At 38.9% G+C, this 21,860-nt stretch overlaps 1 protein-coding gene across 1 annotated transcript in view; it reads left to right on the top strand.

The window, feature by feature from the left end:
• Positions 1-21,860, top strand: part of LOC140236942 (serine/threonine-protein kinase STK11-like) — a 76,937-nt gene that overhangs the window by 45,090 nt on the left and 9,987 nt on the right. Inside the window, exon 5 of the mRNA XM_072316882.1 lies at positions 7,925-8,061. Within this exon, the coding sequence (XP_072172983.1) occupies positions 7,925-8,061 (137 nt within the window). The remainder of the gene's footprint in view (positions 1-7,924; positions 8,062-21,860) is intronic.

Raw genomic sequence — 21,860 nt, 5'->3', positions numbered from 1 at the left:
TGTAAAGGCATAGGCCTTATTTCTCAGCTAGAATGGGGAATAGGTCCTTTGGAAAGAGAACAATTTTACTGCAACTATTAATGTTAAGGTTCTAGCAGTGTACCTTCTTCTTTCCTCTGTAGAGCCATTCCATCTTCTATTAAGGTGAAACGTAGTGCCCAATAGTAATTTAGATGAAATTTTAGCTCAAATTGCTGATGTATTCTAGCAGGGATAAAAGAAAATTTGATAGATTGTGAAGGGGGGGGGGAACAAATGCATTTTGCTTGGATACCATGTTAGAAACTCTTGGTGTCATTTCTTATTCATGTATATGACTTTATTCGGATGCTGAGGGAGGTTATACTACATGACTGTTCTATATATAGTTCCCCCTCCTCCTACCCCAGCATAAAGACAACCAAGACAAGTAGGTCGTCAGTAATGATAAGAATATTTCTGGACTGTCTCATGCACAAAATGTGCCTGTTTTGAGTTCCTTGCCTCTGCATAATGTCTTCAAACATGTGACTTTTTTTTTTCCAGGAATTGTATAGAAAAAAATTGCCATGAAAAGCAAAATATGCAGATTATTCATCTGTTCTTTGCATTGAGGAATGCTAGATCCATGAAGATTATTATCTACATGGGATTGTATCTTCACACTTGGACAAAGTGTGGACTTTGAGTGTTCTGAATTCCTATGCCTGTGAAAAACGCTAAACTCAGATTAACCCATTCCATACTAAGTTCTGAAATCCCCATAAACTTAATACACAGTGCACTAGGTTCCCATATGGAATAGATTAATTCGGCAATGTTTTGTAACTTGACAAAAATTGGCTTCTCAAGGCCCATCTTGCCTAACTTTCTTTCTGAATAAAAGGAAGTCAGTAGACATCCTTTTTGTATGTGCTTGAATGGAAAAACTAAATATACATGTATTTTTTTTGCAGTGATTTTGGTGTGAATTTTCTCTCATCATTTCCATGAAGCCTAAATTTGGATGAAGTAGAATATTATTGTAGAAAAGAATATATTTTGGAAGGCCATTGCGCTATAATTGATACTGTTCCTTCTGAAGGGACGGTAATGAAGTGTGTTGCGCTGCTTCCACGTGCACCTGCGTCTGTGGCAGAAAACGCATCGTCGTGTCGCCACACAATTGGGCAATCCCCCGAAGACAAGATGGGAACAGTTGATCAGAACTCGTGCGCACACCTGCGCCCGGGGGGAGCGTGGAACGTAGAAAGCACTCCATCCTCTCCAGTGACAAGTCACTAGAACTCTGTTTGTTACCATAGCAACCTGTGTTTGTACAGTAACAATAGAAATTTTAGTGGATGGTACTGAGAGGGTTAGGGTGTTTTTTTTTTTTTTTAATAAAGTTTCATATTTGTTGTTCTGTCCCTCATTATGAAATCCTGTGTAGTGATTGGTCTGCTTAGTGTCGTGTGACCAGACATAACATTGCCACAAGTATGATGTTGCTGATGTTGATAACAAAATGCCAGTGGAGGAAAATGTGCTATACTATGATGGCATTTATGGTACAGTGCAGCATTTTATCAAGGCAATTGTACATATACATACTTTTTTTTCCAAATTAAGAACAGTTGGAAAATGCCTTTACCTCTTTGTTTGGTTCCTGGAAAAAAGAAAGTTTTTAGGGCTTTCAGCATGAGATTTGTGTGATGAAAGTGTATGACTTAAATGGCTGAAATAAATGGTATCAGTATGTAAAGTTATTCACATTCAATGTCTTTAATTGTGGAAACATCTGTAATTCATGGATCAATTTGGTACATTTATATGAAGCAGTCTTGTACAGACCATAAAAAAGGATGATGCAAAATCAGAAGTTTTATCTTCATAGCGCTCAATTTTGATTGAAACGAATCGATCAGGGGGCTGACAGTCGGCTGACAGTCAGTTGTTATAAGCTTCACTTTAAGAGCTTATGCATAGTCTGTTGACTCAGACCCAGTATCAACAATTCACTCTCTGGTACTGGTAGACTTTAGCCCACTAAAATAAATATCTATGTTACAGCAGTCATTTGTATCAAACTAGGCAACTATGTGCCATTCTTTAAATCATTTTAGATTTTAAAAAATGTAAATAGAATGCTTACCTTGATTTAAAAAAAAAAAGAAAAGAACAGAAAAGGGGGGGGGGTGGGAAGAAGATATAAAGTGAGAGATACTTAAAACCAGAAGTGTTTGTGTGTATGTAATTTTCTTGAATTTGAAGAGGAGTGTAAGATTCACCCCCCCCCCCAAAAAAAAAATGCATATGAAAGTTTTTGTTGACACAACACATTGAATGCCAGCATAGTGCTGTTTGCCATCATGGTCGGCAATTTGCGGAAATTTCCGCAAAAGTTTCATGCCGGTTTTACAGTATAGTGCAATATTGTGCAGTCCTATGATAAAGGTGTGCAAATGTAGACTGGAGTTTATAGACCCTTGTATCTCCTGCGCTCTCATTACCAGGAGCTTGATGGATGGCCAATGGGGGTAATTTGCTTACATTTACATTGAGGCATGCCCCGAGGGTAATTGACAAGACAGCGGACTTTGGACTGGATGGTCGCATGGCTCAAGTCGTCCATCTGTCATCCGGATAGTTTTTATTCGGCATGATGCCTGCTGTGTTTCTCGACTGCATACAATAAGAGATGAACTGAAAAAACAAACAAACAAATTGTAACAGCTGAAATACTTGTTACTCTGATGTTACTGATCTACATGTATTTTGCACGCTTGATTACATTTGTTTAGTGTCTTATCATTTCATACACAGTATTCTTACATGAATCAAAGTGACACCTAGAATCGAGCTAACAAAAGAATATATCTCAATATCTGAATATCTGTGGTGTAGGGAAACATAACCTTTTTAACTCAAAAGGGTGGGATTTCACGGAGCACGCGAACGATTTGCGAAGGACGCGAATGACAAAATCCAGCATTCGGAAAAGTTTTTCTCCGAATGTTTTCCGACAATGAAGCCGAAAACTATTCTTGCGCAATTTGTGCGAAGTTTCCGCGACGTATGTGTGAATGTCGTGTGTATCATTGCTAAAGTACAGCATGTTACGTACACGAAGAACACGCGACGGAAATGCGAACAACGCAAAATTTTCAATAATCATGGGAGAAAATGTACTCAAGGAGAGGTGGAAGCTGTCTTGAGTTGAATTTTTTTCTTTCCTCTTTTTCTCCTTTCTTTTTCTCTCATTTTTCTATTGTGTGCTTGCCTACATTTTTTTCCTAGGACGTATCTCCACTAGTAAAGCATATGATCTTCTTTTTTTTTTTTTGCAGTTCCTCCAACACATAATCTCTATACTTCAAATGAAATTTTACATACTTTAGATTAATTTCAACTGTATTCTGCGATTTGTTTTTGTATATCAAACATTTCTTTCTCTTTGCTAGTCTTTAATTTCTTTTGTTACTATAGTTGTTAATAATTGTTTGATGTTTAGGTGTATGCTACGATTTTTGTTTGTAGAAAACGAATAGGTCATACATCCCCCAAACGTGCGCTAAACGTTCGCGAGAATGTCTCAAAAGGTACGCGAACAGTTTGCGATTACGTCGTAAAATGATCGGAAAAACTTCGCAGATTTCGCGTAACATACGCGAGACATTCTCCAAAGTTTCGGAGTCTGTTTGGGGTTTCATGAACATTTTGCGAACATCGCGCGTGTCTTGCGAAGGTCTTGCGCCTATGACGAAGCTTTAAAGACACTTTCGAGAACAATTCACGAGCAAATCCCGACTAAGTGTGCGGAAAAGGTTCGCAAAAAATTTCAAACTTTTTTGAAATTCTCGCCGAAGTAAAAACGACATTCGCGAACAATTGACGACGCTTCCGAACCCTCACGTCTGTTTGGCGATCTTTTGCAGACTAAAATGCGAATGCTGGATTTTGCCATTCGCGTCATTCGCAAATCGTTCGCGTGCTCCGTGAAATCCCACCCTAACCATGTGGATGACATGCAACAGAAGAAACATGTCCACAATATGGCCATATCACTAATTCAGTAGAATTTTACTAGAGTGTGTTGCTGAAATGTATCTGCGATACATGCGTGTATGTATACTGGAGTAGGTAATAACTCTCACATCAGACGGAGAACAGTAATGACATTGAGCCTTGAATGAGACTAATGCCGTCTTCATTCTCAGAAATAACAGAGATGGTTTGCCTCCTAATCTGGTATTGCCATCAAATCTGTTTACTCTGACATATCTTTCATTGATATGAATGATGGGGTGCAGGGGGGGGGGGATGGGGAAACCTTCTTGCACTAAGACGAAGAAAAAAAAATATGACTCATTAGGTTGAGGAAACCGTAGATCGTACCACGAACAAGGGATCCATCTGACAGGATTTGTTTGAGGATCCACCATGCGAGTCAGAAGTGTAACGTCTTTATGGCACTTGCCCTCAATGCTTTGCATTAACCCCCTCAGCCTCCGGCTTGAAAAAAAATCTATTGACAGGGAGTGTGGTGATGTAGTTGCCTTGGGAGTGAGAGAGTTAAAACCAGTCATTCCAGATGGCTGCACTCTCTGGCCCGAATTCACGAAGGTGGTACAAATGAAACCATGGTTTAAACCGTGGACAAAAAGCATGGAGCGCCAAATGTCGCATGGAATATTTTGTTATGAAATCAGTCATTTCGTCGATGAAATGATTATTTTGTAATGAAATGGCAACATTTTGTAACTAAATGAACATTTCGTCCACGAAATGATAATTTCGTTAATGAAACGCTCATTTTGTCGACAAAATGACCAATTTCGTAGTGAAGTATTCTGAGGGACACTTGGCGCTCCATGGTTTTTGTCCATGTCATTTGTACCACCTTCATGAATTTGGGCCTCTGTGTAGCCCACCGGTGTCCAAAACCCTTGCACCTATTGGAATGTTTGAGTTTGAGAATGTATCGTTTTCTCTGTGAGCCAGGTAAAAATCATTCAACACAACTCTCATACAGTATTTGGAAATAAAAACGTAAGAAATAAGGAAAAAGATGGTGACAAAAGGGGGATGCCTAGTTTTAACAGCTAAATTACCCACCGTGAAACAGATTTTATGCAGTCATATAGTTAAGATACATTGTAGAGGTACATAAACAAGCGCACCCAGCCACAAAATTATGCAGTCATGCATGTTGAAACTATGCAACTCACGTCATTATCTTCCCCTCATAATGATTTGTACAAACATAGCAACAATAAGCTAAAAATAATGTACTTTTTCTTTGATGATCTGTGCATACAATTCTTCATTGCTACACACACCCCATAGTTCTGTTATCTGTGATTACATGTCTGGGTATTGTTGGATTGACAATCATTCAAGCTAGATGTGATCATTTTATTTTCTTGTTGGTAGAATTTCATGTTTTGAACGTGTCTCTGAAAGGCACAAATGATCTGCGCTCACTATTTGAATAATAGAACCAAAGCGACAAAAAAAAAAAGTTAATACTGAAACTAGGCGTGTCTTCATCAGCCCAAAGTTCAAACTAGCGGGACATTTTGCGGTCTTAGAAAATAGCCCGATACAGCGAATGTGCGTCTTCATCAGCTCGAACAGCCTACTTCGGGAAATTAGTCCGAAAATTGACGCATGCGCACTTTGCATCATTACTCTGCCTAGCTCGCTGTTTGAAAGTGGATTTCCCGCTCAAAATCTCCTACAACACTGTATGTATGATACTACAACCAGGTAGGTGAGCAGTCCAGCAAATTCTCTCCAAAGGGATATTAATAACGCTACTCTTCTGTCCAGTGACACATCTTATATGACATGAACGAATAACAAATCCAAAATACACACAATCTGCAAGAATCTTTAGCTAAAGTAGAGTGGACCAGAAGAAGAAGTTTACAAAAAACAGCTAGCATGCACGGAATCACCTCCCTGGTTTTAAAGATGTCAACAACAGTAGGCCTAGTACACACACGTGATCCTTGAATATGCCGTGAGTGTATGCACTATACACAATCACTAGCTTGTACATGCGCTTTCAATAGCCAGCTGGCGAACCAGAAGCGTGGAGGGATCGAGAAAATTTCGGGCTGATGGAGACGCACCCAAGATAGCGCGCTATTTCACGAATTAGCGCTCTAGTTCACGAACTAGACCAAGATTTCGGGGGAAAATTTTCCCGATCAAATAGCGCGCTATTTGCGTCTTCACTACACAGATAGCGCGCTATCTTGACATCGGACTAGTTTGGTAACCGCAAGATAGCGCACTATTTTGAAACTTCGGGCTGATGAAGACACGCCTTCTGTAATCTTCAGAAGGAATCAGAATGTATGACTGATGGAGTGTTGACAGCTGTCAATCTTTAAGTGATGCAGCATGTTTAGAGCCTACCAGAGAGTCTTGTCTTGTAGAAATGGTTCAGATTGGGATGGCAACAGTACACAATTTGTTCAATGGTGTAGTACTATTGTGCAGATCGCGAATCACAGAGAACCCGAGTTGACAAATGACGGCATGTCATGTTGGGGATGTGCTTGTACCAATATGTACATAAGAGTCTGTCTCTTGGATTGGATTGCACTCATTTGTGAGTGAGTGTGTGTGTGCGTGTATGTTTGAGTTTGAGTGTAAGTCAATGATGGGGAGGGATGGGAGGAACTGGTTTTAACTTATGTCAGGTGTAATGCGATACGTTCCGCTTTGCACGAGTTAAATCTGTATTGGTAGTGCGACGGTGCCAAGCGCCCCTGGAAATGTAGGTTGCAACTGTTGGGTCACATGCGTGCTATGTTGCCTCTTTTGCTCAGTCTGAATTAGGGTTGATGTACGTGTGTCTGTCTATGTTGGCTCTTCATTTGCTCTTGGCTCGTGGTAAATTTTGGCTTTGTTTCTTTATGATTAAATGCCATTGCACATCACAAGAAAAACTTAGTTGCGTGTGCTTATATGTTACTTAAAATCTCATGAATAGAAACTGAGATATGCTGGATATATATATATATATATATATATATATATGTATATATATATATAAAGACGATGAAGACAAACAAGTTGACATAATGCATTAGAATCCAACTTCATTTATTTGTAAACCAAATTTTCGACCCTTGCACGGATCTTCCTCAGGGTAACTGTTACCCTGAGGAAGATCCGTGCAAGGGTCGAAAATTTGGTTTACAAATAAATGAAGTTGGATTCTAATGCATTATGTCAACTTGTTTGTCTTCATCGTCTTCATGCTCTTATTCCAACACGCGGATAATAATACCATTATATATATATATATATATATATATATATATTCGAGTCCAAATTTCATCCTTGATAATTTGAATGGTGGTAGAAATTAAAGAAGTATAAACTGATTATTTCTTTTTCTTTCTGTTTCATCTTTCCTATTTATCACCTTTCACATTCATATGTTTCTTCTTCGGCACTTTCTTGTTATATTGGTCTATTCATTTCTATGTCTACATATTCTTATTTGCTTTTGTTTTTGCGTACGTGTGCATGTCTATTTGTTTCATTGTCTTTATTCATGTGTGTATGTGTTTCTCTCTATATGTTTCTTTGTCTTTATTCATATGTGTGTTTGTTTCTATACGTTTCTTTGTCTTCCTTCATGTGTATATTTGTTTCTATATGTTTCTTTGTCTTCTTTCATGTGTGTATGTGTTTTTATATGTTTCTTTGTCTTCTTTCATGTGTGCGTGCGTTTCTTTCTATATGTTTCTTTGTCTGTATTCATATGTGTGTGTCTCTCTCTCTATATGTTTCTATATTTTTATTCATATGCGCATATGTGTCTGTATGTTTCTTGTCTTCATTCCTTTGTGTATGTATTTCTCTTTCTGATATGTTTCTATCTGTTTCTCTCCCTCATTCTCTTTGTTCTCTCTCTCTCTCTCTCTCTCGCTTGATACAGCTTCTGAGTCATTTTACCAAAGATGATGCCTGTCGGACCAGCCAGGGCTCCCCAGCCTTCCAGCCGCCGGAGATTGCCAACGGAAAGGACGTTTTCTCAGGGTTCAAAGTTGACATCTGGTCATCTGGAATCACACTGTGAGTATGGGATGGGGGATGAGGGTTTTATATCCTGGGTCGGAGGTCAAAGGTTAGCCCATGAACTTCCTTCACTTCCTCTGAAGCATGGACTTCTTTGCTGTAGAAAAGTAATGGGTAGTTGAGAGACACAACATCAAGAAAATGAGAATATCGAAGTGATACATTTTATGACTCATCTTCAAGATACCTGTAAATTGGACATTCATCTCTCAGTGTTCATTTTCATTGGAATGCACAGCACACTGTTTAAATTTTACATCAAGACATTACTCAGCAGAAAAGCAAAATAAGACGTTCCAAAAGAATAGCTAGAACAGGGTCCCATTCCTCCAAGGATACATTCTTCCTTGGTTATGTGGTACTGTGCACTTTGATGACACGGTGATGGGTAAGTACGGTACATTGTAATGCTGTATGAACACATCTTGGTGTTCAGACATCGTAACATTCATTGTTTCATTTATATATATTAAAAAAAAAAATCCCATCTCTTTCTTGTTGCCAGGCCCATTCACCCCCAGTTCAAACCTTTATAACTTTGGTTGATCCTGCTTGCTCTCTTGATGAGGAGGGCACATTATATGGAGCTGCTGCTATTTCCATTCCCTCCCACTCCCCTTCTCCCATCCCAGCCCCACTCTGGATTTCTCACATGGTGACCTTGGCAGCTGCAATACATTCCCTGCTTGTTTTCTCCACCGTCCAACATGAGCAGTCAGGAGAAATTGCATGTTGAGATACTCTTGACCTTCTGGTTCAGAAAATGTGCTGCTTACCAATCCTGGAATGGAATGAACTGTTTGTAGCAGCAGAAATCATCCTCTTCCTCTTCCCCTCCCCTCACCAACCCCCACCTCCACCTCCACCTCCACCGCCACCCCCACCTCCACCGCCACCCTTCCTATTGCCCCTACCAGTCTATTGTATCAGTATATTGGACTCTCTGGTAAAGCTCATCTCAAGTGGCGAGTGGAGAAGTATCAAATTGCATATACATGTAGATACATTGATATACAATGTACATTTATACCTCATGCCCTACTTCAGTACCAGTCCTGCAATGTGCATTTACATTGTACTACATCATGTTGCGTAGGAGGTATATACCTCAGAGTTCCATGTTTCTGTGTACAGTGTATATCTGTTACAGGTTTCTCTTATTTTCACCATCTTTTGTAAAAAAAAAAAAAAAAAAGTCACTAGAATCAAATGTGATAGTTAGGTACTGTTGCAAAGGAACTTATTGGAGCACTTAGATTTTTGTAAAATTATATGATTGATAAACATGCGTTTGTCATCAAAATTTAGCTATTGACGTACCAATGAAATAACAAACGTATGCAAGAAACAGACAATTGTCTCTGCTTCCGTGTAGGACCACGAGTGAGTGTGCAGAAAATAGGAGAATAGGGGCATTGTTCCTCGTTACAGTGCGCCCTCGGTGGGAGAGATTGGATGGGGGATGGTAATTGACACTAGACACTATGAAGAAGGGCATTGTACTCATCCACATTCCGATCACTTATCCACCGCCTTCCCAAATATCAGTCCTTTATGAGGTTCCTTATCCACAGCTTTCCCAAGTATCGGTCTCCTATCTATGAGGTTCCTTTGCATGATACGTTTGGAACACCATAGACCTCAGTCCTGCAATACCTGTACCTTTAATTTTTCTTCTCCCCCCCCCCCCCCCCACCCACCTTCCTTCCCTTTCTTACTCTTCCATATCCTTCCCTTCTTTTATTCTTCCCCCAAGAGCTGGGGGGGGGGGGGGGGACAATGAGATATTGCAAAGCAGCGAAGTGAGAATCGGGTGCAGATTTGGCGCGCGTCCAACGCTTGAAGTGTTTTCGCCAGGGGAGCACATTGGATAAGTTATTTTTGGCTGCAATCGATCTTGGCTCCTACATAGCCATCCACCATCCCTCCTCCCCCTCCTCCCCCCCCCTCCCGTAGTGTTTACATCCCATGCAGAGCTGCTTCTGTTAATTATGATATATGTTGACTTACGGTAACGATCCGTACCACCGCCAAAGGGCTCCTGACTATTTAAATGTCTCCGCGGTAGGTGTGTTCTAGCGGGAGGGCAATGGCAAAACAATGATAAATCATTGTATATGTTTGATACTTAACGAACCCTCCAATTGTTGTGTGGGGGTGGTGTTGGGGGGGGGGGTAGGTAGTCATGGCCTTTTCTTTTACACCTCGGTCTTGATTGCCAAAAGCGAAATACGCTGTTCGATCCTGGATTGTCACGATGCTAAGCTTTCTCTCGCTGTGTACTTGACGATATAAGATGCCTTCCGGTTCAAGTGGCTCACTCCATTTTTTGATTTCTTGGAAACACAAAGGGTTCATAAGATATAAACAAAGAACAGAGTAATGTTTAAGTTTTTTTTTTTTTTTTTTTTTTTTAAAAGATAGCAAACCTGGCTTTTGTGTTCTGCCAAAAGTGGTGTTGGTTTCTTTTTTTCTTGTTAATGCTAAAGATGTTTTACAGATGGCTGAAATAATGAACTTCTTTACATATTATTCCTGTGCCATTGCCCAAGTGTGATATCAAACAGCTAAAGATGATTACACACAATTATCTATAGATGAACTGGATGGGGTGTCCTAACACTGCATGGGTTTTTGTGACACTATAAATGGACCATTTAGAAGCCTGGATGTTTTCGTCTACAAGTCTTGAACTGTCCCAGTGTGTCTGACTCATCACTGTATTCAATTTTGTTGTTTTATGTATTGCTTCAGGGAATATGAGCTTGTATCGATCTCTTGAATTGATTTGTAAATGTGGCGTGCTTGGAAATGTGACATCTCGGCCAATATCATTTTGGCCTTCAAATCAAAACTGGCCACCTGAAAGAGGTTTCCTGTTAACAGAGACCAAAATGTTGCTGTTCAATTTGAGAGGACTTTTGATAGATAGTGTTTGTATGTAAGCCATTGAGTCTTGCAGGGAAAGGAACATGTGTTCTGACACAGCATGCAGACTACACTCCCAGTGTGTACGATGGGAGAGTTGACACCAATAAGATAAGAGCTGCCCCCCCCCCCCCATCATGCAAGATGGCATGGAGATGAATTTGGGGTATCACATGAGGGTTTTGTGTTTGATGCCTTCATGAAAGTACGCCCTCGTCCTATGTCAAGAGGTGACCTTATGCTCTTCCCTTTTGTCCTACGTCTGATGCCGTTCAACAGATCCTCTGACGAATGGCCACAACTCCATAGCTCTGGTGCGAAGTCTGTCTGTCTGACCGTCTGTCTGTCTCTCCTTCTTATCTGTCGCATCCACTTTCCCTCATTAGTGCATCCCCCCCCCACTCTCTCTTTTTTTCCCTCCTCGGTGACGAACACCGCACTGATGACTCATACCTCGTGGACCAGACAAAGTTGATGCATCGCGGTAGAAAGAATACCCTCCTTCACGGCATGGTTGGGGCATTGTCTTAATCATGAGGGGGAAAAAAAACCCCTCATAATGCTATGGATACTGCAAATTGTATGCATCCCTCTCCCCCCCCCCCACCCCCCCCCCCATTCCCCATATGAGGAGAAATTGCTTTTGTCTGAAAACACCTCACCGTGCATTTGGCATATCCATCATCATAGAAATTGCCCTATGATGTAGACCGGTGATTTTATGAACATAATTTTTCGGTTGTGACTGTTTGATTGATTAATCTTGACAGAAGGCTTGTTAATTAACAGGAGGGATTCCCTAATTTTATCAGCTTGGATGCTACTCAGAAAGAGCCATATGCCAAATTTTTGTGAAATGGCTGTGCTCATGGGTCAAGTGACATTGTTAATTGTAATTGCCAAATTTTATTATATAGGTTTGCTTTGCATGAGAAGTATATCATTGGATTTTACTTGACCCGTTGAGGACGAGTCCCGAGTATACTTGGGCGGGGGTCTATGGGAAATACTTGTTATAGCAAAATCAGTCCGTCCTCAACGGGTTAAGCTCACACCATATAAACATGTGAAGCTATTTTTTTTTTCTCGTAGTGTTGATCAGTCACAATATTGTACGTGCAGGGCATCTTCAATTCTGAAAATGAGTGCATTCCATGTTGCTGATCGGAAGATGCCGGAGCCAGTATAAGTCAATATTTTACCAAAGCTGATTATGAGGTTGGTGTTTTTTGAGGGGAATAACCTCTCTCGATACTCCTCCTGATGTATCAGGGCCTTGGATAATTTGTGTCCTCTCTTGGATTGTTCTAAAATGAAGCCAGGGGTCCTCCAGCAATCGAGAGAAGAGCTCGCTCGATGCATACTCTTGAATAAAGCAGTGGGGAATTTCGGAAATCAGAACGAGATGGTTTACAGAAATGGCTCTCTACCCGGGCAAGACCAATTCTAACTGTCCTCTGTTATTAGCCCAATTTTTCTGCTTGCCATGATTGGGCCCAATCTTCAAACCCCCCCCTCCCCTGTAAAGTGGGGAGAACCGGTGAAGTGTTCTCTCCAATTTATAAAGTCTGTCTTTAGTGTGCCAGGTAAGTGAGATGCCGCATGTAACAATAGTCTTGTCATTCAGATTTGTTGTTGTTGTTGTTTTTTTTTTTTTTTTGGGGGGGGGGGGGAGGAAAGGAGAGGAGGAATTTACAATGAGGAAAAATTTGTTAGCAGTGATTGCAGTAATATAATGTGAGTATGGTAGAGGGTTGGGGATGGGGGCTAACAAAGAAAAATTAAAAAAAAAGAGTGATATCTGGTTATGTGTTGCTTTCAAAGCATTCCTGAGCTCTGCTGTAGGTGGATTTTCTGTACATTGTACATGTTAGAATCTGTGACATCACATACTAGCAGGATTGAATGTCAACATACACCGTACTTTGATCTGGGCGTCAAGTGAGAGCTGGAATCTTCGTAGTAGTATTATTATTATTAATAATAATAATAATAATAATAATGATAATAATAATAATAATGATAATGATAATAATAATAATAATAATAATAATAATAATGATAATAATAATAATAATGATAATGATAATAATAATAATGATAATAATAATAATAATAATAATAATGATAATAATAATAATGATAATAATAATAATAATGATAATGATAATGATAATAATAATAATAATAATAATGATAATAATAATGATAATGATAATAATAATAATAATAATAATAATAATAATGATAATAATAATGATAATGATAATAATAATAAATAATGAATATCATGCTATATTTTAGTCATTCATGCACACTCGTGAAATAGCTGCAAAGCGACATTGCAATGCCTGTGGGAAGGGACATCAGTGCGAGATTTACTCAACTTTTTGAATGGTTGCAACTCCAGTATGGATCATCGGAGTGTTTTAAAAACTTTCCTGGGATGTGCTTCAGAAACCCATTCGCATTCATAGATGGAACATTATTTGCTAGGTGCACCTATCTCCCCTCCAGACCCCTCAATGTTTTGCATCTACATTGCATATCCAGTGTCCCTGTATGAAATGTAAATGTCAGTGCAAACCAAAGACACACTTCTCGCTGGGCATGATAGCTGGATGGGGACACGCAGAGGACACGCAGAGGCCCGCGGCGAGGGTCTGACTCGATTTCGAGACCCTGACATGGCCAGCTTAATAGCCGTATCCATTGCGGTAATCTGACCGCTGTAACAATTGATATCGAATCTTGATCGGGGTCGGAAGGGGTATCCAGGTTCAAGAGCTGAGGCTCTGCAGAAGTCCTCTGCTTTAATAGCTGAATAGCATTGCACCTCCAAAGACTGACAGGGGAATTTTGAATCTCATTAAGTAGCATTTTCAGGATGTTGGGAAGGTATTCTGAAATGGATATTGTGTGACTTCTGCGGGTTTGCAACTCTTTGAGATGCCTCGCATTGCATTATGGGAGAGATTCTAATGCTGCAAATCCTGTATGTCTGAAATATTGGGCCATGGTACCTCAGAAACATTGGATGATACTGTTAAAGTGAAGATTTTTGTGGTGTGGATGTTTTTGCGCATTTCTCGTTATCGGAAACTAGCGCAAAAATACAAGCACGTGAATAATTTTGCTTGTGATACTAATGTATGCAACACTATCTAATGTTTTGATAGCGCAGAATTAAAAACATGTGAGAATCTCCGCTCTGGGGTTTCGGTTGGGATCCTGTGATTGTTTGTCGGCTGCCTGATTTTTAGTGTCGAACTGGGCCAGTGGGCGTGATGGATTCTGTTTATGTAAAAATACACGTAAAATAGTGTACATGGGGGGAGTGGTGTGGGCGTGTCGTAGATTATGCAGTGTGTTTCTTTATAAATTTCCCACAATGCCTGCACTGCACATTCTCGTATTATACATGTACTGTATATAACAGAATCTGTCTTGGCGGTGGCGGATGAGGGGCTTCTTGGTCGGCCGCCTGCCCGACTCGCTCGTGGGGTTGTTGGCGATATGTTGTAGGGTCTTCCCTGATCTCCTCTGTTACTCTCTTACCATGTGATCGGGCTGCAGTCCAGTTGTTAGTATTTTATTTATGCTGCAGTATTTGTATATTCTGTATCTTAATATGCTGTTTATTTATCTATTTATCTATTTTTTATTGCTTGTACTATGATTGTTATCTTTGATTTTGTGAATAAAACATACAAAAAAAAAAACCATTATATCCTTATATCCTTAAAATTACTTGCTCAAAAATATCTCTGAAACTGTGGATGGTAGTATGTTTTGTTAAGTTCTTGGTCACAAGGAAAAGCTGTACACACATCAAGAGCTCAGAGGGTTTAAATGAGTATATAAACCATGTTTAGTGATAATGCAACTTGTGATGATGACATGTGGACTTCTTCATTTCAAACCAACCAATTCATTTGGACATTTTACATTTGCTGAATGTATGCAATGTTAATGATAGTGGGCACAGTCCCTCTCTCTAGGGAAAAAAAAATGAAATATATGACTGCTTATCCTAGAGTACATTGTATATCTGAAATGCAGTGAGTTTTGTCCTTGCTATGAAAAAGCGTAGATCAGTCACATGGCTCATAAAGTAATGACAAAAGTACATTCAAAATTAATTTCTTTCACGTATTCTATAATGTCCTTGAGAAGAGCTATATTGAGTTAATAGCTTGCATAATCTGTCTGAGTGCCATCTATTCATTTTATAAATCATTCATGCCAAAAAAAAAAAAAAAAAAAAAAAAAATCTGCATTTCTATCACCATCAAATGAAGGCAGATGAACATGTTGTGGTAGTGTGCAAGATAGTTTTAGATAAAGAAATTTCCCTGAAGAGCAGAGTATTTAGCGGTATGTGGAATCACAAAGGAATTATTTTTAATGAGTTTGATTCATTCAATCTAGTCTTACACACTTGTTTTGGGGTACTTCTATTAGAGTAAGAAAGTTTGCTTGATTTGCATTACATTTCCTCTGCTGCCTGATCAAAACTATTGTCAAAATACACAAATAAGAAGAAGAAGAAGAAGAAGAAGAAGAAGAAGAAGAAGAAGAAGAAGAAGAAGAAGAAGAAAAAGAAAAATCATTAATATCATAATGTGGCCTGCTCCACTCGAAATAGGACATTGGTAACCCACACTGTCGGTTTGGATTATGTCATACAATTTCTATTAAACTTCATTCAACTGCACTAATAAGATGCACACTTGATCAAGCATGCCTCATGTTGATTGATTTGATTGCATTCATAAGGATTGTGTGTGCAGTAGGTGGTGCTTCTCCATGTGATTTGATAAAACAATGCGAAACCGTAATTTGACTGAAAAAAAAAATCGCAGACAAATCGCTTGAGCTCTGACATTTGTCTCTGTTATGTGTACATATACACACACTAAAAAAAAAAAATAGCTTGATTAGATTTCAGTGATCCGGTGCTGCTGTCGATTTCGTTTCGACGTCTTAATTGAAAGTCATTCACACTGTCATCTCTGTGATGCGCTTGCCAGCATGTCATACCAGGGCTCCCTGGTCGTACATAGCATGAGTCACGCAGTGCACAAAGGCCGCTCGGATTATCAGTGGCAATTTTGTTGCTTTTGTTGTTGTGGCTGCTGCTGCTGCTGTTGTTGTTGTCTTTGTGGTTGTAGTCAGACCGGAGTGGAATTTCGTGCGTCTTAACTTCGTCAGAACGACGTATAGGTGATTATTCCTGATCATGGCTGGATACTGTTACCCACCGTCTGCGGCAAATTTGGCTTCGTCTTCCAAGAATCTTCTTCCAAGCACAAAAGAATGTGTGCCTTGAGATGAGATTGTTGTTGTTTTGATTGTTACGTTATTTTGTTTGTTTGTTTTTTGAAAAGCAAGTTGTAACGCGAAACCACGTAGCCGCAAAATGCTGCCTTCGGGAGATAGGGGAAGCTGAATTAATTGCTTGTCCCTGCCAGTGGCGTATGGTTTTGGTTCTGAGAGTGATGTGGTTAGGGTTGGGGCTGAGCAAGATAACAGAACCCTGAAAATCTTGACTAAGTGGTCGTTTAGAGGTTTGTGAAGTACTTAATCTGAAAGAAAAGTCCTTGTCCTTCAAATTGTGACATCTCCCCACCCTCCCCCCCCTCCCGCACCCCAATTTACTGTGTTTTGCAAAACAAGATTTAAGCATATAACGCACAATCTCATAAAGTAATTTGAACTATTCCCAATTAGTTTGTTGGAAGCAAATTTAATTCAGGATCAGTTCTTACTATTTTTGATGACAGACACTGATCTGTTAATTCTTTGGGATTTGGTGTGCATTAGATATGTAATGGCAAACATGAATTACACCTAGTAATTGCAGGTACTTCTTATACCTCTTCTAGATAATGAATGAGAAAGAGATCTTTTAAAAAATGAAACATAGATAACATTTACCTTATGATGATGAGTTGATATGGTATTGAAACATAGATAACATTTACCTTATGATGATGAGTTGATATGGTATTGAAACATAGATAACATTTACCTTATGATGATGAGTTGATATGGTATGAAAACAAAGATAAAATTACCAGATGTATTTATTGGCCTAGATAGTATTTTTCTGATCCTCTGCTAGCAATGCATGTTCCTGTCTCCGACCCCCCCCCCCCCCATGCACAGACCTGAAATTAATTTGTGAATATTTTTGAGAACCAAGAATATATATTATATCTTGTTATTGATGCAAGGGCCTTTGCATAGCTGAAGTAGATGGGGGAAATGATTATTTCTGGATGTATTATGGTCATCATTGTTCTCGCAGAAGTGACATCATGTACTAGTTTTCTGATGAGAGGTTTTTATTATCAAGGGAGGTGCTCATTTGTTTTGATTGAATGTCTGTACATCATCAGACACAACTGCAACTCTGGAATCAGTCTTGATGTACTGAGAGAATTATGCGATACAGTGCTTGAACACATTGGCATGTATTTGCCAACTCTTGGCCAGGAATAATGCCCTTTACATAGTGATTTTCATGGATCAAGGGGTGTGTCTGTGTCTGTGCATTCGTGTACATTTTATCCATTGATGTGGAATTATGTGCCTGCAGATGCCAAATCTATTAATGGCAATGGTATGACATCATCCAATCTGCATAACAATGGGCCATAATTCCTCAACCACAATTCTGTCTGTGTTTACTTCTTAAATGTATAAATAACTTTTGCTCATGATTGCATTGTCTATTGGCCTTTATCATGGAATTGAATGGCTATATTTTGGACATGGCCTGATTTGCAATCTAGACTTTAGACATAAAAGTATGAAAAGAACTGTGCAATCCTTACTACACGTTGCATTCGTAAAGCAAAATTCTCTACACGGTGAGCAGTATAATGTTGGTGCAGTGGTATTGTACCATATATAGTCTGGTGTGGCATGAAGGGTAGATGTATGACTGTGAACAAAAAGAAGAAGAAAAAAAAGGCCTTCTCCCCATGAGAAGTCTTTCTTTTTTTTTTTTAATGAGACTATTTGCATACAAAAGTGGTAGTTCTGATGGGAGGTCGTTAAGAAGTCCAGATTTTGACGAAATTAGGTTTGGAGCCATGTTGGTATAATGCAAGGGTGCAGCCTCAAACGCTTTGTGGATAAGCAGCTGGCCTGTGCTGTACGTCTGCTGTGCTTGGGCATTGCGAACATGTTCATGTCATTTATGCACCAAATGTTTTGGCCCAATGGTGGAGAGTGGTACCCTTGCACATGGATGTTTCAATGTCCTTGAGGAAGGCAAAACGATGAAGGGAAATGAGGGATACATCTGGAATTTAAATTTAACCCAAGCTGCCAGAGACAAGGGCTGCTTTTATCTTTTATGCATTTATGTTATTCTCTTGTTCGTTTGTTGAGTTCTTTTCTGAAGGGGTTGGGGTGGGGTGGGGTGGGGTGGGATGGGGTGGGATAGGGTGGAGGGGTTAAGATGGGGCAGTGGAGGGGATGTATAAGGAGAGGTGGGGGAGGGGTTGTGGAGAAGATAGAGAAGTATAGACTATCAACAGGGAGAGAAACAGAGCCACCCCTGGTTATTTTGTGTGTGTTGGATACGGATGGATGTGTGCTACAAAGGAGCGGGTAAAAAAGGGGAGAAGTGGTAGTGTGTGTGTGTGTGTGTGTGTGTGTGTTCTGCTTGATCATACAAATGTATGTGTTATGAGTTGAGGGAAGACATGAAAAATAAAAAAAAAGGAAAGAGGCAGAAAGAGAAGGAGAGAGAGAGAGAGAGAGAGAGTGAAGGGGGAATGTATTAGAGATGACCAAATGGAGTGCAAGGTTGCTGCTGTGAAGTAGGACGAAAATGTGACCCCACCAGCAACATTGCCTTTTCTGCATCCGCACTGTGAATGTGCTTCATGCCCGCCATTCAGGCTGTGTGAATTTCCATCAAGCCTCCCCTGGGACTTTTTTACGATCGTATTTGGCGTAGGCAGAAACTGACGTACACAAAGCAACGAAGAGTTTATATGCCCCGGCCTTGACGTAGGATGTGATGTAGAGATGAAAGATGTCTTTCTCGAAGCCTGTGATTTTCGGCGTGATTTCGGTCAGATTGCGTCGTGAGATGGCTTTTGCTGTTAGGACGTTAAGAGTTTGTGCCCTGTTTTGTATATTTAGCAAACATTGGATGTTGCCAGTGTTTAAAAAGTGTTTGTATCAGGCACTGATTTTATTTCTATATGACACTGTGGAGGTAACTGCTTTGTAGAGAAATATGCTGGATTATTTTACAATATTGAGAAAGAAATGCTATCTTCCAAATATTTTGTGACACTCGCAAATATGTTCAACACAGATGCGTACCTTTTTTTTTTTCTGATATCTTGAATTCGCTGCAAAAAATCTATGAAAAGTTAAGGAGATGCAGCGTCTCGGTTTTTAATAAAAAAAAAAAAATTTTCATTGCATCACGTCTTCGTTGCATCTGTGGCTCCAGACTTTTGTTCATATCGTGACAGATGCAATTTGCAACAAGTCAAAGCTCTTTTCTCCAGTAGAGATATTGGCCAATCGCAGTCAAGCGTCTAAGGATTTACATTTATACGTGTTTTGTCGCTCTGTCATGCGATCAGTCATTTATGTATTATGCAACGTATGGTGCCTTAGCTCCGTTCGTTCACATATGGCCATTTTTACAATCAGTGGTGTAAAACACGGTTTTGGCACTAATTGGTGTGTAACTTTCTTATACACAGACAGATATGCATTATTTTTTCTCATAAACTTACCACCCACAGTGTCTACCTTGGGTACCTTAATGAACTTTCCTCTCTTTTTCTTTCAGATGTGGCATGCATTTACATGCTTGAAATCCAACACTTTTGGTGTATGCACTCTGACATGGTTTTTTTGTCAGACCTAGCATATTAAATTGTTTATTCCTTTTCATTATTTTTGTTGTTGTGGTGATAGACAGGTATCCAAACTTAAGAACTATTATGTTTACCAGGTTCTGCTTTGTCTTCTTTAAAGACTGAAATTGTCCAAACTTTATGTTTCGGAGGTGACATTTTCCGTTAACAGTTAACCCCTCTTTTGAGTTAGCTCTTGCTAACAATTATAAAATTCAACTTTGCTAATTTCCATCAAAACAGAATAGTAATCAGTCTGACTTAACTTCGATCCAAAGATTATTTGATTCAAATAGCTTATCATTTTTTGGTGAGTGTTTATAAATTTATGCAACTTTTCCGTTAACTTTTCTGTCACCTCCGAGACAACAAATTTATGTATTTGATTTTTTTATTCTTGACATCAGTTATACATAACATTTACAAAAATGTAACATATCCCCTCACATTATCTCAGAAGGAAGGTAGTAGAAATATAGCCTGTTGTTTTCATTTCGGAGCAATTTACAATTTTCCGTTAACACTTGTCACCTCCGAAACAATCGTCACCTCCGAAACAACAAGCGTATTATATTTGATAATTTCTCGAGGACAAAGCAATTTTGTTTGATTCTGTCCAATTGACAGGAATCTCTTTTGGATGAAAATAGTAATATGGCAACAGGAAGTGAGAATTTTCTAGAGATTAATAAAAGATCTGATAAAAACTAAGAATTACTGTTTCGGAGGTGACAAAACACTGTTAACAAGAGTTTTTGCTCATTTCTATTGAAGAGAAACCATATCATGTACACCAGTGGTTTCATTTATTTTAGTAACATGAGTCTCAAAGTGGTGAAATCAACTAACACACTCTCACTCTTATTTTTATTACTATACTGTACGTTTTAGTGCAAATTTACATTTTTTCACCTTTTTAACAAAGAGAATGCACAAAATACACCCATCTGTTGTATATATAATATTGTAATCAAGATCAATTCTCCTGCTTTAGTTAAGTAAACATATAGATGCTTTCATCTTAGAAACTTGATTTCCAATTTAAGCAATTTAGTTGTGAAGATTTACCAATCACAGCTTTCCATGTAGGTTGCTTTTTCTTGTGTTTCGGAGGTGACATTGTTTGTTAACACCATATTGTTATGTGATAGTGAAAGGCAAGACTTCAGTTCCTTTTCACTATCTATTAACATTTTCAAATACATTTAATATCTACAAAATCATCACAGTAGAAGTGACTTTTGTATACCTAGCTCACCAGAATTCCCTTGATACCAAAGTGATACATGTGGCAGTTCATGCATGCCCTAGTCCACAATCTTAAAAAACTCATAAAATAATCAAACTCCACAAAAAGGCCACATGCCTATAGCTGGTGCACAACTTGTTCTTGAATTCTTAGTTGTTGCTTTTCCATGTACAATGTGGTAATCATAAACAAAATTATGTGACTTTTTTTTTTTAAATATGACAATAATTATTACATTTTCCAAGTTGAACCAACTGTTTATGATATTGTATTTTTAAATATTATTGAAGTTATCTGACAACTAAAGTGAACAGAGGAACAAGTCCCCAGGACTGGAAAGGGAAAGATCCAAAAACAAGATTTGTAGTTCTATCTCAATATAATATTGATGACGTGTTTACCTTGTTTTGTTATTATGTTTTATCTTAGAATTTGGCTTTAAGTACTGAAATTTCAAGGAAAAGAAAATGGTTTCTTAAAGGACAAGTCCACCTTCATATACATGTGGATTGAGTGAATGCAACAACATTAGTAGAACACATCATTGAAAGTTTGGGAAATTGGACAATCCATTCAAAAGTTATGGTCTTTTTTAAATATCGATGCAATCACTGCTGGATGAGACGACTACGACAATGTATGATGTCACATGCATACAACGATAAAAAGAAAATATAAGTGAATTTCACAAAACTTTACTTTTTGAAAAAGTGCACATT

The sequence above is a fragment of the Diadema setosum genome, chromosome 13 (genome assembly GCF_964275005.1).
Source record: "Diadema setosum chromosome 13, eeDiaSeto1, whole genome shotgun sequence".
NCBI classification, from domain to species: Eukaryota; Metazoa; Echinodermata; class Echinoidea; order Diadematoida; family Diadematidae; genus Diadema; species Diadema setosum.
This window is presented reverse-complemented; position numbering and strand designations above follow the sequence as displayed.